Below are 16265 nucleotides of genomic sequence, written 5' to 3' on the forward strand. Positions count from 1 at the left end.
TCCCATTTGCCTTTTGAGCTGCCAGAGCGCACTGCTGGCTGTCATGGTTCTATGTTTTTGTTTTTTTGTTTTTGGGTTTCAGTATTCCACATCCAAACCTCATGCAGTGTACGGGGCATTAAAGTGTCACTGCCCCAATTCCAAGTTCCTATCCCTGTACATTACAGCAGTCACAGGATCTGGCCCTTCCGGGTGGGGGGGGCGCTCTCTTGCTGCCTTGCAGTGGGTGCTGCAGGCGCTTTCCTGGCCGTTCCAAGCTGTTCAGGTTTGAATCGGTCCCAGGAACTCTCTCTCTCTCATCTTGTCTGATTTATTAATCTCAATTGCAATTAAATTGTATCTATTGTGTTATTTTGTATTCCGATATTGTAGTAAAATAAGTTTTCCTCCATAGATTGTTGCCATTGTTCTTTTCCTCCCTTCCTTCCTTCCCATTTTTGTGGGACTGGGGTGGGGGGGGAGGGCAGAGGCCTGTCACCCCTGTCATGGACATGGATGGATCTGCTCAACTCCGTGACACTGGCCCATGTTCAGTCTCTCGTCCATCAGGACCCCCAGGTCCTTCTCTGCCGAGCTGCTCTCCAGGCCCACTCCTCCCAGCCTCTACAGGTGCCTGGGGTTCCTCCAGCCCAAACACAAAACCTTGCACTTTGCTGTGTTGAACCTCATTAGGTTCACCTGAGCCCAGCTTTCCAGCCTGTCGAGGTCCCTCTGAATGGCATCCCTTCCTTGCACCGTTATCGACCGCAACCAATGAGAAAAAGATGCTATGAAACCAAACCCGGCCGTCGTTTTCTTACCCCCTCTCCACCAATTTGGTGTCGTTTCCAGACAACCTTCATTACAGCAGGGGGAAGATAATGGAGCTCCCTACCTGCAGCTTCCGCGCCATGGCCACCACCTCGTGGTCAGCAGGGTTGTATTTGTAGCAGTTGGAAAACATCAGTCGCACGTCGGCGGCGAATTCCTGAGCATCTCTGTACTCCCGGTTCTCCAGTTTGGACTGGAAAGGAGAGGAAGGGGAGAAAAAAAAAGCTTTGTGCCATGAAGAGCGTGAGGGTAAGGATGCATTCAGCACATCAATGCTGCAGTGCAATGAAGGGCTGGGACCAGCGCGGCGTGGTACTGCGTACGAGTGCTGGGTTCAGTTTTGTGCTGCTGCAAGAAAGATATTGAGGCCCTGGAACGTGTTCAAAGGAGGGCAATGAAATGGTGAGGGGTCTGGAGCACAGGGCTGAGGAGGAGAGGCTGAAGGAGCTGGGAATGTTCAGCCTGGAGAAGAGGAGCTCAGGGCAGAGCTCACTGCTCCCTATGGCTGCCTGAAGGGAGGCTGTCCCCATGTGTTCCTATGGCGTCCCCATGTGTCCCCATGTGTCCCTATGGCGTCCCCATGTGTCCCTATGGGTCCTCATGTGTCCCTATGGCGTCCCTATGGCGTCCCCATGTGTCCCTATGGCGTCCCCATGTGTCCCTATGAGTCCCCACGTGTCCCTATGGCTGCCTGAAGGGAGGCTGCAGGGAGCTGGGGGTCGGCCTCTGCTCTCGTGTCATCAGGGATAGGAGCAGAGGGAACGGCTTCAAGCTACGGCAGGGGAGATTCAGGCTGGACATGAGGAAGAATTGCTGTTCAGAAAGGGTGGTCAGGCACTGGAATGGATGCCCAGGGAGGTGGGGGAGGCACCGAGCCTGGGGGTGTTGAAGGAAAGGCTGGATGTTGTGTTGAGGGACGTGGTTCAGTGGGAGCTGTTGGGAATGGGGGAACGGTTGGACTGGAGGAGCTTTGAGGTCTGATCCAACCTTGGGGATTCTATGGTTCTATGATTCTATGTGTCCCTATGGCATCCTCATGTGTCCCTATGGCGTCCCCACGTGTCCCTATGGCGTCCCCATGTTGTTGTGTTGAGGGACGTGGTTCAGTGGGAGCTGTTGGGAATGGGGGAACGGTTGGACTGGAGGAGCTTTGAGGTCTGTTCCAACCTTGGGGATTCTATGATTCCATGTGGTGGCACCTGATGGGGATTGGGAAGCCTGTAAGCACCACTGAGTTGGTGCTTACTGGAAGGAACTGCAGCAGGTTTGCAATAAATGGAGCAGACCGAGGGCATCTCTGCTGGTGATTTTGGGTGTGGAGGACAGGGCGACCCTCAGGGCACTTCTGGGACGAGCTGGGATTGCTCACTGAAGCCCTGGTGGGACTCGAGCCCTGCAGACCCAATGCAGCTCTCAGCAAAACCCAACAGGGTCAGGTCAGCTCTGTGCAGCACGTTCCCTTTGAGGAAGACTTCTTTGTGCCCACAGGCCATTAAAAGAAAGAGTTTTAAGATGGGGGAACGGCCCTTCGCTTTGTAAAGAAGCCTTTTCTGCCTCTGCAGCCCCACCAACAAAACAAAGGGGGCAGAGAAATGGGTCGGACGGTGCTGCAGAGGGACGAGCTGAGCCCTGTGCACAGCAACAGGAGGGAGGGAGGATTGGCTCCTCTCCTTATAAACCCAACCCCAAACTGCACCAAAGGGGGCTCAGCCTCCAGCCAAACTGCTCACAGAGTGCAGAGCTGAGAAGGGAGAGACTTCCAGACAGCTTTGGGATGGGGGGGAAACGTGAATTGATTTGCAGGTGTGGGTTTAGAATTGGTGGCTGCAGGCCTTGGGCAGAGCAAAGCATCTCTGCTTAACAGCAGATGGACGGGGACAGGGAACAGCAGAAGCACAGGGGCTCATTTTAAGGGGGGAGGGATGTTTTAAGGGGGGGGAATGTTTTTAAGGGGGGGGGGATGTTTTAAGGGTGGGAAATAAGGGGAGGGGAAATGTTTAAAGGGGGGGGGGATGTTTATAGGAGAGGGGGAATGTTTTAAAGGGAGGGGGAATGTTTTAAGGGGGGGGGGGGATGTTTTAAGGGGGGGAATGTTTCCTAAGGGCCCTTCTGGATGGATGAGGGGTTGTGAGTTTGTTTTGTCCCTTCTCTTTTGCTTCCCAATGTCAGCACACAACTGGAAACCGACTGTATGGGAAGCCTGAGGCCAAACCCTCCTGGCAGGCAGCAAAACTGCTGGGAAAACGTCTCATTTTCTGTGCAATCCACACCTCTGCCCCCCAAACCCTAACCCAAACCCTAACCCTACCGTAACCCTCTAACCTTAACCCTAACCCTAACCCTACCCCTACCCCTCTAATCCTAACCCTAACCCTCTAACCCTAACTCTCTAACCCTAACCCTACCCTAACCCTAACCCTCTAACCCTAAACCTAACCCTCTAACCCTACCCTAACCCTAACCCTAACCCTCTAACCCTAAACCTAACCCTCTAACCCTACCCTAACCCTACCCTAACCCTCTAATTCTAACCCTACCCTAACCCTAAACCCTAACCCTCTAACCCTAACCCTAACCCTACCTCACCCTCACCCTCACCCTACCCTAACCCTCTAATCCTAACCCTAACCCTCTAACCTTAACCCTACCCTAACCCAAACCCTAATCCTACCCTAAACCTAACCTTAACCCTAACCCTAACGCTACCCTAACCCTCACCCTCACCCTAACCCTACCCTAACCCTCTAATACCCTCACCCTCACCCTAACCCTACCCTAACCCTCTAATACCCTCACCCTAACCCTAAGCCTCTAACCCTAACCCTACTGTAACCCTCTAACCCTAACCCTAACCCTCTAACCCTCACCCTCACCCTAACCCCACCCTAACCCTCTAATACCCTAACCCTAACCCTAAGCCTCTAACCCTAACCTTAACCCTAACCTGAATCCTAACCCTACTGTAACCCTCACCCTACCCTAACCCTCTAACCCTACCCTACCCCCTACCCCTAACCCTACCCTAACCCTCTAACCCTAACCCTACCCTAACCCTAACCCTACCCTAACACTACCCCTCTAACCCTATCCTAACCCTAACCCTCTAATACCCTAACCCTAACCTTAACCCTAACCCTAACCCTCTAACCCTACCCTAACCCTAACTCTCTAACCCTAACCCTAACCCTGTAACCCTAATCATAACCCTAACACTACCGTAACCCTGTAACCCTAACCCTAACCCTCTAACTCTAACCCTATTCCTACCCCTACCCTAACCCTCTAACCCTAACCCTACCCTAACCCTCTAACCCTAACCCTACCCTAACCTTAACCCTAACCCTACCCTAACCCTCACCCTCACCCTAACCCTCTAACCCTAACCCTAACCCTCTAACCCTAACCCTAACCCTACCCTAACCCTCTAATTCTAACCCTAACCCTACCCTAACCCTAACCCTCTAACCCTAACCTTAACCCTAACCCTAACCCTACCCTAACCCTACTGTAACCCTCTAACCCTAACCCTAACCCTTACCCTTACCCTAACCCTAACCCTACCCTAACCCTCTAACCCTACCCCTAACCCTCTACCCCTAACCGTACCACCCAGCTTACTTTGATCGTGCTCAGATCCATGGGATGCTTAATGATATCGCAGTAATCGTGCAGCCCCAGTGCTTCTACATCCACGGGTTTGTAGAAGGGCCAGGCGTAGGCCGCGTGCTTCTTGGCAAACATCTCCTTGATGATGCCACTGCAGTATTTCAGCTGCTCCGACACTTTGCTGCTCTTTTCTACCGTGTGCTGTTGGGAATCTGGGACGTCCTTCTTTGGGGGCTTCACCGGGCGGCTGCTTTCCCTCCGCGGGCCCAGTTTGGTGGATTTGGGTTCGGTGGGCAGCGAGGACGATTCGTGGATCGGGTCGATGGTGGTCGGCGTGGTGGTGTCTGCTTTCCTCTTCACTCCTTTTTTCGTCTGCAATCGAGGGAAGAAATTCATAAATTAACCTGCAAGGCTCCCCGTGGCGCGACTTTGCTTTGCCACCGCGGGTGACTCAAACTAAGGGCTGGGAGCTGCAGATTTCCACGTTTAGTTCAGGAGCTCTGCAGAAAACCACGTGGATTCGCTCTGTTGTACGAGGAAGGAGCACAGAGGTGATGGTTCCCCTGTATTCAGCACTGGTGAGGCTGCACCTCGAGTGCTGGGTCCAGTTTTGGGCCCCTCACTGCAAGAAAGACATGGAGGCCCTGGAACGTGTTCAAAGGAGGGCAATGAAATGGAGAGGGGTCTGGAGCACAGGGCTGATGAGGAGAGGCTGAAGGAGCTGGGAATGTTCAGCATGGAGAAGAGGAGCTCAGGGCAGAGCTCACTGCTCCCTATGGCTGCCTGAAGGGAGGCTGCAGGGAGCTGGGGGTCGGCCTCTGCTCTCGTGTCATCAGGGATAGGAGCAGAGGGAACGGCTTCAAGCTACGGCAGGGGAGATTCAGGCTGGACATGAGGAAGAATTGCTGTTCAGAAAGGGTGGTCAGGCACTGGAATGGATGCCCAGGGAGGTGGGGGAGGCACCGAGCCTGGGGGTGTTGAAGGAAAGGCTGGATGTTGTGTTGAGGGACGTGGTTCAGTGGGAGCTGTTGGGAATGGGGGAACGGTTGGACTGGAGGAGCTTTGAGGTCTGTTCCAACCTTGGGGATTCTATGATTCTATGATTCTATGTGTCCCTATGGCGTCCCCACGTGTCCCTATGGGTCCCCATGTGTCCCTATGGCGTCCCCACGTGTCCCTATGGCATCCCCACGTGTCCCTTTGGAGTCCTCATGTGTCCCTATGGAGTCCCATGTGTCCCTATGGGGTCCCCATGTGTCCCTATGGAGTCCCATGTGTCCCTATGGCGTCCCCATGTGTCCCTATGGCGTCCCCATGTGTCCCTATGGAGTCCCCATGTTGTTGTGTTGAGGGACGTGGTTCAGTGGGAGCTGCTGGTAAGAGGTGAACGGTTGGACTGGAGGAGCTTTGAGGTCTTTTCCAACCTTGGGGATTCTATGATTCTATGATTCTAGGGTCAGCAGCGTGGCTCGCTTTGGCAAGGTTTGCTCCTGAGTCACAGAGGACTGAAAAATGAGGTTTCGAGGGGACGAGCTCCATGCAAAGCTGGGCAGAATCCATCGTGTCTGAGTGAACTGTGCCTGAGGGGGGTCACAAAAGGGTCCCCCTCTCCTCAACTGAGAGAAGGGAGCAATTTCCAACTTGGAATTGTAGAATGGCTTGGGTTGGAAAGGATCTTAAAGACAACAGAAGCGTGGAAAAACCACGTTGAGTGGGACCTCAAAGGTCAACGGAACCACGGAATGGGTTGGGATGGGTTGGAAGGGCCTTTGAAGATCATAGAATGGTTGGGTTGGAAGGGACCTTAAAGACCACAAGACCATAAAATTGTTGGGTTGGAAAGGTAAGGATCATAGAAGCATGGAATGAATTGGTTAAGTTGTGACCTTAAAGATCATATAATCCTAGAATTGTTGGCTTGGAAGGGACCTTAAACACCACACAACCATGGAGAGACAGAGCTGGAAGGGACCTTAAGGACCATGGAACCATGGCATGGGTTGGGTTGGGTTCTTGAAGATCACAGAATGATGGAATGGTTGGGTTGGATGGGACCTTAGGGATCATGGAACCATGGGATGGGTTGGGTTGGGTCCTTGAAGATCACAGAAGGATGGAATGGTTGGATTGGGAGGGACCTTGAAGATCATAGAATGATGGAATGGGTTGGGTTGGATGGGTCCTTGAAGATCACAGAATGATGGAATGGTTGGGTTGGGAGGGACCTTAGGGATCATGGAACCATGGGATGGGTTGGGTAGGATGGGTCCTTGAAGATCACAGAATGATGGAATGGTTGGGTTGGATGGGATCTTAGGGATCATGGAACCATGGGATGGGTTGGATCCTTGAAGATCACAGAAGGATGGAATGGGTTGGGTTGGATGGGACCTTAGGGATCATGGAACCATGGGATGGGTTGGGTTGGGTCCTTGAAGATCACAGAAGGATGGAATGGGTTGGGTTGGATGGGACCTTGAAGATCATACAAGGACGGAATGGGTTGGGTTGGAAGGGACTTTAGGGATCATAGAATGATGGAATGGTTGGGTTGGATGGGACCATAGGGATCATGGAACCATGGGATGGGTTGGGTTGGATCCTTGAAGATCACGGAAGGATGGAATGGTTGGGTTGGAAGGGACCTTAGGGATCATAGAATGATGGAATGGTTGGGTTGGGTCCTTGAAGATCATAGAAGGATGGAATGGTTGGATTGGGAGGGATCTTAGGGATCATGGAACCATGGGATGGGTTGGGTTGGATGGGTCCTTGAAGATCATAGAAGGACGGAATGGTTGGGTTGGAAGGGACCTTAGGGATCATAGAATGATGGAATGGTTGGGTTGGATGGGACCATAGGGATCATGGAACCATGGGATGGGTTGGGTTGGGTCCTTGAAGATAATAGAATGATGGAATGGTTGGATTGGGAGGGACCTTAGGGATCATGGAACCATGGGATGGGTTGGGTTGGGTCCTTGAAGATCACAGAAGGATGGAATGGTTGGACTGGGAGGGATCTTAGGGATCATGGAACCATGGGATGGGTTGGATGGGTCCTTGAAGATCACAGAATGATGGAATGGTTGGGTTGGATGGGACCATAGGGATCATGGAACCATGGGATGGGTTGGGTTGGGTCCTTGAAGATCACAGAATGATGGAATGGTTGGATGGGTCCTTAGGGATCAGGGAATGGTGGGATCACGGTATGGTTTTGCTGGAAGGGTCCCTCAGCCTTTCCTCGCAGCAGAGCTGCTCCAGCCCTCTGAGTAGGAAGGAAAACAGGAATCTTTTGAGCAAACTGAGGCCATCTGCCCTAAACCGAAAACTGATGGCACTGCAGATGTCTCCACCCCAAGCACTCACCTTGACGGGCTGAGCAGGCGTGGGGATGACGGGGGGGTGAGGCTGCATGGGCTGGGGGGTCGGGGCCGGCGGGGCGGGGGTCTGGGGGGCCGGCGGAGGCGGCACCGGGGGCTGTGGAGGCACCATCGTCATCACGGGCGTCGGGACGATGAGGTCAGGGGTGACAGCAGGGAAGGAATGGGTGGTCTGTGCGGCCTGGAGGTTCTGCTGTGGGGCCTGAGTCTGGGCTGGGGACGAGGCCTGGGTTGTGTTCTGTACCGTGGATGATCCTGGCTTGGATGTCACTGCGGAAGGAAAAGGAAGAAAGCGTTGATTCTCTCCCTCTTATCTCCAGGCTTAACGGGAAAACAATGTTTCGTAACGAGTGAAAGAGTGTTGCTCGTTAGATAATGAATGCTTTGCAGAGCCTGCTCTTGAGCAACCTGTCAGGGACAAACACTCCTTATGTTTTCCTCTACAGCTTGTTGGGTGAGATGGTGACGAAGCCCAGGACCTCGCTCACCGAAACCACGCCAGGAAAGGAGCGAGGAGCAGCCCCGAGGCGTCCTCCTCTCTTCTCCTTTTCCTTCCAGGAGTTCTCCTAGTGGCCAATGGTTGCCCACAAGCCAGCAGTGTGCCCTCATGGCCAGGAAGGCCAACTGTGGCCGAGTGATCAGTGGTTGAACAGCAGCTGACCACAAGCCGGCAGTGTGCCCTGAAGGCCAAGGAGGCCAATGGCGGCCAACAGGTTGACCAGTGGTCGACCAACAGTTGACCAGTGGTTGACCAACAGTTGACCAGTGGTTGAGTGGCAGTTGAGCACGAGCCAGCAGGGCGCCCTGGTGGCCAAGAAGGCCAACAGAACCCTGGGATGCTTTGCCCAAAGCGTGGCCAGCTGGGTGCTCTGCACTGGGGAGGCCCCGTCTGGAGCATTGGGCCCAGTGCTGGGCTCCCCAGGTCAGGGCTGATGGGGAACTGAGCCCAGCAGAGGCTGCGGAGATGCTGGGGGCCTGGAGCACCTCCTGGTGGGGACAGGCTGAAAGGCCTGGGGCTGTGCAGCTGGGGAGGAGAAAGGCTGAGAGGGATCTGAGAGGGTGGGGGGCAGCAGGATGGGGCTGGGCTGCGTTTGGTGGGCCCTAGTGACAAGACAGGGGCACTGGGCACACACTGCTGCCTCGTGGTCAACTGCTGGCCAACCTGTTGGCCACCACTGAGGTCAACCTGTTGGCCACCGTTGGCCTTCTTGGCTACCAGGGCACAGTGCTGGTTCACGGTCAACTGTTGGTCAACCACTGGTCAACCTGTTGACCATTACTGGCCCCTATTGGCTACCAGGGCACAGTGCTGGTTCACACTCAACTGTTGGTCAACCACTGGTCAACCTGTTCACCATTACTGGCCCCTATTGGCTACCAGGACCCACTTGGGCTCACAGTCAACTGTTGGTCAACCACTGGTCAACCTGTTCACCATTACTGGCCCCTATTGGTTACCAGGACACACTTGGGCTCACGGTCAACTGTTGATCGACCACTGGTCAACCTGTTCACCATTACTGGCCCCTATTGGTTACCAGGACCCACTTGGGCTCATGGTCAACTGTTGGTCAACCACTGGTCAACCTGTTCACCATTACTGGCCCCTATTGGCTACCAGGACACACTTGAGCTCACAGTCAACTGTTGGTTGACCATTGGTCAACCTGTTCACCATTACTGGCCCCTAATGGCTACCAGGACACACTTGAGCTCACGGTCAACTGTTGGTCGACCACTGGTCAACCTGTTGACCATTACTGGCCCCTATTGGTTACCAGGACCCACTTGGGCTCACGGTCAACTGTTGGTCAACCGTTGGCCACCAGGACCCCCAGGTCCTTCCCCACAGCCCTCCTTTCCACAGCTCAGCCCCAACCCAGACGGATGCTGCGTCGTTCCTCCATAGGTGTAGAAGCCTCCTGTGATGGCAGCCACCCCTCCCAGCTCTGCTCCACCACCAAACACGTTCCAACCCCGCTCCCTGCTGGAGACGTGGAACACGCCTGGCCCCAATACCAGCCCCCAGCTGTGGCTGAGCGCCATACCTGCTTCCTTCCGTGCGCGTCCTCTCCCTTTTGTCTGGGCTATAACGATTTCAGTTTCTTCCTGCGTCATTTCGGAGATTTTCTGCAGGAAGAGCTTTTCTAGAGCTTCTGCCATTAAGACTATGTCATCTCCTGGCTGGAGGAATGAGAGAGAGCAAATCAGGCAAGGCACATCTCTACAAGGACTGCTACATCTAAACAAACCAAGATCGCCACAAAGATTTTGCCCGCGCTTTTTTCTCCGTTTCACACCAAACTTAATCATAAAGACCAATTAAAAACGAAACAGGAACAATTCGGGGTGGTTTTTTGTGAGGCACGGGTGGGATGTGGAATTCGGACTGCAAACTGTAATCCTTATCATCTCCCAGCTCTGCAAGTCCTGTAGCTTTTGAACACCGCAATCTTTCTTGGCCCTGTTTCCATTGCCACACTGCCGTCCTGAGCACACAGCAAGGAACAAGAAGAGTCCTTGTCCTGCAGTGCTGTAAAGGCATGGAGGGACGAGGGGCAGGGAGCTGTGCAGGGTGCATAAGGGGTGATGGCAGGATAAACTGAGCTGTGCTGATCAGTGCAGGCAGTGCTGCTGTTTTCTGGATGGAGGGAGGAGGAGAAAGAGAAGAGGGGCACATAAGGGGTGATGGCAGGATAAACTGAGCCGCGCTGATCAGTGCAGGCAGTGCTGCTGTCTTCTGGATGGAGGGAGAAGGAGAAAGAGAAGAGGGGCGCATAAGGGGTGATGGCAGGATAAACTGAGCCATGCAGGCAGTGCTGCTGTTTTCTGGATGGAGGGAGGAGGAGAAAGAGGGGGAAAATGGGAGATGAGGTGGAAACTCTTCGCTGCGGCGCTGGCACTGCTGCCCATTCCTGTGCTCCATCCCTGGAGGTGCCTGAGGCCATCCATCATCCTGTGCTTCTGCCACCTTTCTGCACTCTCCCAATGCAGCCCACTGCATCATTCTGTGGTCTCTAGGCCCTTTCCAAACCAACAGATTCCATCTTTCCACGGTTCTGTGATCTCCAAGGCTCTTTATAACCCAAAGCTGTGCTGTCATTCTACAAAAAGAAGACTCAGGGTCCCTACAGGCTGTCATTTCCCCCTGACTTTGCATCCCTCAGCAAAGCACCCGTGTGGGAGGAAGATGGAAGACGACAGCATCAGCTCTGAAGGAAATGCATCCCATGCACTGGGGAAGGAGAAGAAGTGAAGGAGGAGGACGGCTGGTGGGGATGGGGGAGGTCAACACCTTCACAAGTCCTTGCAGGCTGGGAGCAGGAAGCTCCATTTGCAAAGGCCAAGGGAGGTGTGAAGGATGGTGGTGAGAGGATGAATCCTTTGGAAGTGCTCTGCAGCGGCGCAGCTGCAAACTGCAAAGCTGGGCATCAACATTTCATTGACGAGCTCTGAATTAATTGCCATGAGTGCACGGCACTGGGCTGGATGTTTGCTCTCAAACACGATGGGAAATGATGAGAACAGGAAGAACCGGCCAGGAATCCAATGCAAAAGGCACCAACAAGGCCTGGCAGCTGCTCTGAAGGCTTGTTTCACAGCAAAGGAGGGCATCCAAGAGCCCAACGAGAGCCAGGCCTGATGGAAGATGAGAAATGGTGACAGTCTGCAGGCTCTGCGTGGTCCAAAAGCCATTTCTTGAGAATGGAGAACTGGGAAGGGTGAGGGAGAAAGGAATGGGAAGGCACTGCAGTGGGAAAATGGGGAGATGGGGGAATGTGGCAGCAAATAATGCAGACACGGACGGTCTGAAGCCTTCAGAGCTTCATTCCAGCTGCACTGTGTTGACTCAAAGCAGAGAAGGCAAAGGCCACAGGCATTACTTGGAAGGACCAGAACAGGACAAGAATGTAAAACCCAAATAAGACTGAAATATCTGCAGTAACAAGCAGTGCCTGCCGGGGCCTGAAGTTGTTGTGGGTTAAAGAGGGAGCGCAAACCTTGGGAAGTCACCCCCAGCGGTCAGCGTGGGTACGAAGGAGGAGCTTTGAGGAAGAAGAAGAGACTTTGGGGAGTGAGGAGTGGAGGAAAGGAACCACGGAGCTGCCTGCCAACCCTCCAGTGAGCGGCCATGGAGCTGGAACAACACATCTGGAACCAACTGGGTCTTGTGCAACGTTTCTGAGAGGAGGAAGAGGAGGAGAACGCGGTCAAATGGAGGGTGAAGCACCAGGGAGAAGAGCTGGGAGGAACGGGGAGGGCAGGAGCTGAGACGGGGCTGAACCGGGGCAGGGCTGCAGGGACGCTGCGCTGCTGCTGCTCTGAGGACAGCAGCAAACTCCCCATTGGGGGCCGTTGCTCCCAGACGAGGCTCTGCAGCACCTCCAGCTCTGAGCAGCATCTTCCTGGCACAGCCTCTGCCAATGTGCTGCTTTCCCATCTTCGCACAGCACCCAAAGGCTGCGCTGATGCTCAGCTCCTTTCCCCAGCCCATCGGCGGTGAACGCGGCGCTCCCTCACATTCCACATCCCCTCCCTGCACCCCCAGTGGTTCCATAACTGTTTACACAGTGCTTTCCAGGATCTTTCTGCTGTCTGGAGGGGAATCTTCTGCAGTGCAATGGAAGCAGAGCCGGGCAGGACATCGCTCCAGGCACTGCTCTCTGCAGCGCTGTTCTTTCCCCCACGTCAAAGTTATGAGCTCCAAAGCAGGCAGCCACAATTTGGCTTTTCACAGAGCTACAAACAACACAACGGACCTACGGAGCCTGCAGAGACCAGCAGATCCCCTCTGAAAACGCAGAGGAGCTCATCGTACCTTGTTGTAGATGTAACAGTTTGTAAACATCGTGTTAAAATCCTGGATACATTCTTGAGCATTCCAGTAGTAGTTATTCTCCAAGCGTTTCTTTATTGTTCCCATGTCCATCGGCGTTTTAATTATCTTATAATAATCCTGCAGAGGGCAGAGAGGCACAGAGATAAGGATGGGATCCTTATTGTCCCCAAACTCAGCTCCAAGAGGATCCAACCCCCCTCCCCAGGCCACTGTCTGAGTCATTTATTGGGCAAACCCCACAGAACGCAGCAGGGAAAGGCGAGTGGGGAAAGGTGAGGGGTGATGCTGTGCTCTGCTTGGGGCTTCTGTGTGATTCCCCTTCTCAGGGCCACAGCCACAGAACCAGCATTGGCTGCGTGGGATCATCGTGGGGCTGAAAACCCAACTTGGAACAACTGACCCTGAGGTCGCGCAGCCACACGTGGAGAAGGGAGGAAATAAGATTCGCTTTCAGCCCCTTAAAGGCATCCAGATAATACGAAGGAAGGTGCTGCTATTTTTAGGGAGGACTGGAAACGCCGTTGCTATAGAAGCAAAGCTGTCTGTGGGGTTCTGCTGCCAAGAAATCCGACAGCTCAGGTGTTGTATGATGGAGAACAGCTCATCTCCTCTCTGCTCTGCGCTGGGGAGGCCCCACCTGGAGCACTGGGCTCAGTGCTGAGCTCCCCAGCTCAGGGCAGGTGGGGAACTGGCTGGGAAGGGCTCACTCTGTTCCACCTCCACCCCCACAGGAAGAACCAGAGCCCCATCGGCGTGGAAAAGCCAAAGGAACAGAGCCCCCAAAGCCCTCAATGCTTGGAGAGCGTTCTAAAAGATCCCAAAATGTGAACTGGAACCCAAAGCATCAGCTGGGCCACAGCCAGGCTGGAGCTTCTGTCCCCATTCCTGGGTGTCTGAGGACATCAGTGCTTTGCTGCTTTTCCTAAGAGGAAAGCTGACGTGTGCCACGGTTTGTTCAGGGGCATTTTTAATGGGATTTCAATGGACAGAGCCCTGGAACAGAGAAGTGGTTGCGTCTCCTTCTCTGCAGAGCTCCAACCCCCCGTGCACTGCAGGGAATCATAGAATCATAGAATCCCCAAGGTTGGAACAGACCTCAAAGCTCCTCCAGTCCAACCGCTCACCTCTTACCAACAGCTCCCACTGAACCACGTCCCTCAACACAACATCCAGCCTTTCCTTCAACACCCCCAGGCTCGGTGCCTCCCCCACCTCCCTGGGCATCCATTCCAGTGCCTGACCACCCTTTCTGAACAGCAATTCTTCCTCATGTCCAGCCTGAATCTCCCCTGCCGTAGCTTGAAGCCGTTCCCTCTGCTCCTATCCCTGATGACACGAGAGCAGAGGCCGACCCCCAGCTCCCTGCAGCCTCCCTTCAGGCAGCCATAGGGAGCAGTGAGGTCCCCCCTGAGCTCCTCTTCTCCATGCTGAACATTCCCAGATCCTTCAGCCTCTCCTCACCATCCCTGTGCTCCAGACCCCTCACCAGCTTTGTTGCCCTCCTTTGAACCAAGTTCCAGGGCCTCAATATCTTTCTTGCAGTGAGGGGCCCAAAACTGGACACAGCACTCGAGGTGCAGCCTCACCAGTGCTGAATATAGGGGAACAATCACCTCTCTGCTCTGCTGGCAGTGCTGTTTCTGATGCAGGCCAGGCTGCCATTGGCCTTTTTGGCCACCTGGGCACACTGTGGGCTCATGTTCAGCCGAGCATCAATCCATACCCCAGGGAATCGCTTTGGGGAGCTTGGAATGGGGAAACTCCAGACTCCAACCCCAATGGCTCTGGGTTCCCATCACCCTTCAAGCCAAACCATCAGCTGAACTCAGCAAAGCCTCAGCACCTCCTTCCTAAAGGCTCCCTTTGGCACAAAGGTGAACGCCCGCCCTTCTCCTTCCTCCCACTTGGGGAAACCTCCCCACCCTCATCTACTCACGGGGAGGTTCAGCTTGACAGCATCCACGGGCTGCTGGAAAGGCCACGCAAACTGGTGCTTCCATAGCGTTTTGAGCACCACTTTGAGCAGGTACTGCAGCTGGTTGGTCTGCCGCTTGGGTTTGTTGGGGTTGGAGGTCTCTGGAGGAGGGGGGTTGACGCCGACGGTGCTGCCTTGCTGCGGTTGCGCCTGCGCCTGCGCTGTCGACATCTGGGTGGCTTCGAGGCCGTCGCCCATCACTGGCAGATTTCTCAGTCTCGTCCCGGGGCCGCTCTCTGCAGACATGCTATTGATCCCATTGCATTCCTCACCAGACACCCTGTAAGAGAGAAAGGGGAAGGGTCAACTCCCGGCTTCGCTTGAAGGGCTGCGGAGCTGCTTACAAAGAAGCAGGGTGGGTTTGGTGAGGTTGGCTCTGTGCTTTGCAGCCTGTGTGAGGGAGCACAGCGACCAAACCGTGCCAGGATTCTGCACCCCGGGGCAACAAAGGGTGTTGTGAGGCCATTTGCTGTTTCACCCAGCAATCAGCCCCATAGGGAGCGCTGGTTCCAGCCTTGTTCTCACCTCATCTGCTCAACAGTGCTCCATTAGGAACTTTGCTAGGGGGTAAAGGAGGCTCAAAGGAGCAAAGCTGTGGGCACAAAGCTTCAGCTCCGGCCAAAACCTAAAGGTTTGGTTCATCTGGAAGAGCACAAGAGGTGTTCATTCAGTTCAGTCCATTGCAGCGCTGCAGCTGCCCCCCACCACGCCAGCTCCCCCCCAACTGCGATGCTCAATTCCTTCTGTTAGGCCAGCATTGAGCTCCTGCAGCGCATCACAGGAGCCACGCAGCACAACCACGCAACCCCACAACCACGCAGACCCCCCTCTGCTTTTGCCACGTCACTCCAACATCATCCTGAAGGCCAAGAAATCGATAACAACGCGTTTCTGTCGCCTCGGAGGCGTTGTTGCAGGGCTTCACTCAGCCTGTCTGCCTTTAGAAGCAATGGGAACCAAGTCCTGACCATGAACTCGCACCCTGACCGACTGAGCACACCCCGAAGCTGCGCTGTTGCTCCCTCACTGTTTTCAGGGTGTTTGTTTTTCACCCTGGCCAAACGGAGCAGCTGAAGCTTAGCATTAAAGACAACAGTGCAAAGTTTGGTGCAAAGATTGAGTTCAGCGGGAGCTCTGCCGTTCCAATGATACCTGGGGAAAGCGAGGGAGGCACCAGCAGCCCTTTGACGCAGCCCTTGGGGTCACTGGGTGCTTTTCCAGCTGTCTGACAGCTGCTGTTCTCAGCTCTGTGCCACCTGGATGCCCCCATCTGTGCCGAGGTGCTGGCAAGCATCTGAGCTCTGTCGCCTGCTGCTTTCCTGCCCCGTTAACACAGTGACCTGCCTGCACACACAGCGGGATTGGGGACGCAAGGCGGATTTGAGCTCGTTGCCAAATCCCTCTGATTTTGCCTCTGAGCTGCACTGAGCCGAGGCTGGGATGCGTGGCATGAGGGCCCTTCCCTGTGTGACAGCTGGTGGCCAAGCAAAAGGAATCCTCTGCACTCACTGCAGGGGCTACGTTACCTTGTAGGATACATTGCCATACAATTTTGCCCCAGAAAATGATGCAGGGTCAGAAGTTGCTTGGCTTGTCCATCTATCTTCCGTGGCTTCAGGCACAAATGCCTTTAGATAGAGTATCTGAT

At 54.4% G+C, this 16265-nt stretch overlaps 1 protein-coding gene across 1 annotated transcript in view; it reads right to left on the minus strand.

The window, feature by feature from the left end:
• Positions 1-16265, minus strand: part of LOC125686322 (bromodomain-containing protein 4-like) — a 73097-nt gene that overhangs the window by 32844 nt on the left and 23988 nt on the right. Inside the window, 7 exon segments of the mRNA XM_048930110.1 lie at positions 875-1003; positions 4429-4788; positions 7789-8072; positions 9851-9986; positions 12622-12759; positions 14579-14897; positions 16144-16260. Of these exon segments, the coding sequence (XP_048786067.1) occupies positions 875-1003; positions 4429-4788; positions 7789-8072; positions 9851-9986; positions 12622-12759; positions 14579-14897; positions 16144-16163 (1386 nt within the window). The 5' untranslated portion in view covers positions 16164-16260.

The sequence above is a fragment of the Lagopus muta genome, chromosome 34, assembly GCF_023343835.1.
Source record: "Lagopus muta isolate bLagMut1 chromosome 34, bLagMut1 primary, whole genome shotgun sequence".
Classification (NCBI taxonomy): domain Eukaryota; kingdom Metazoa; phylum Chordata; class Aves; order Galliformes; family Phasianidae; genus Lagopus; species Lagopus muta.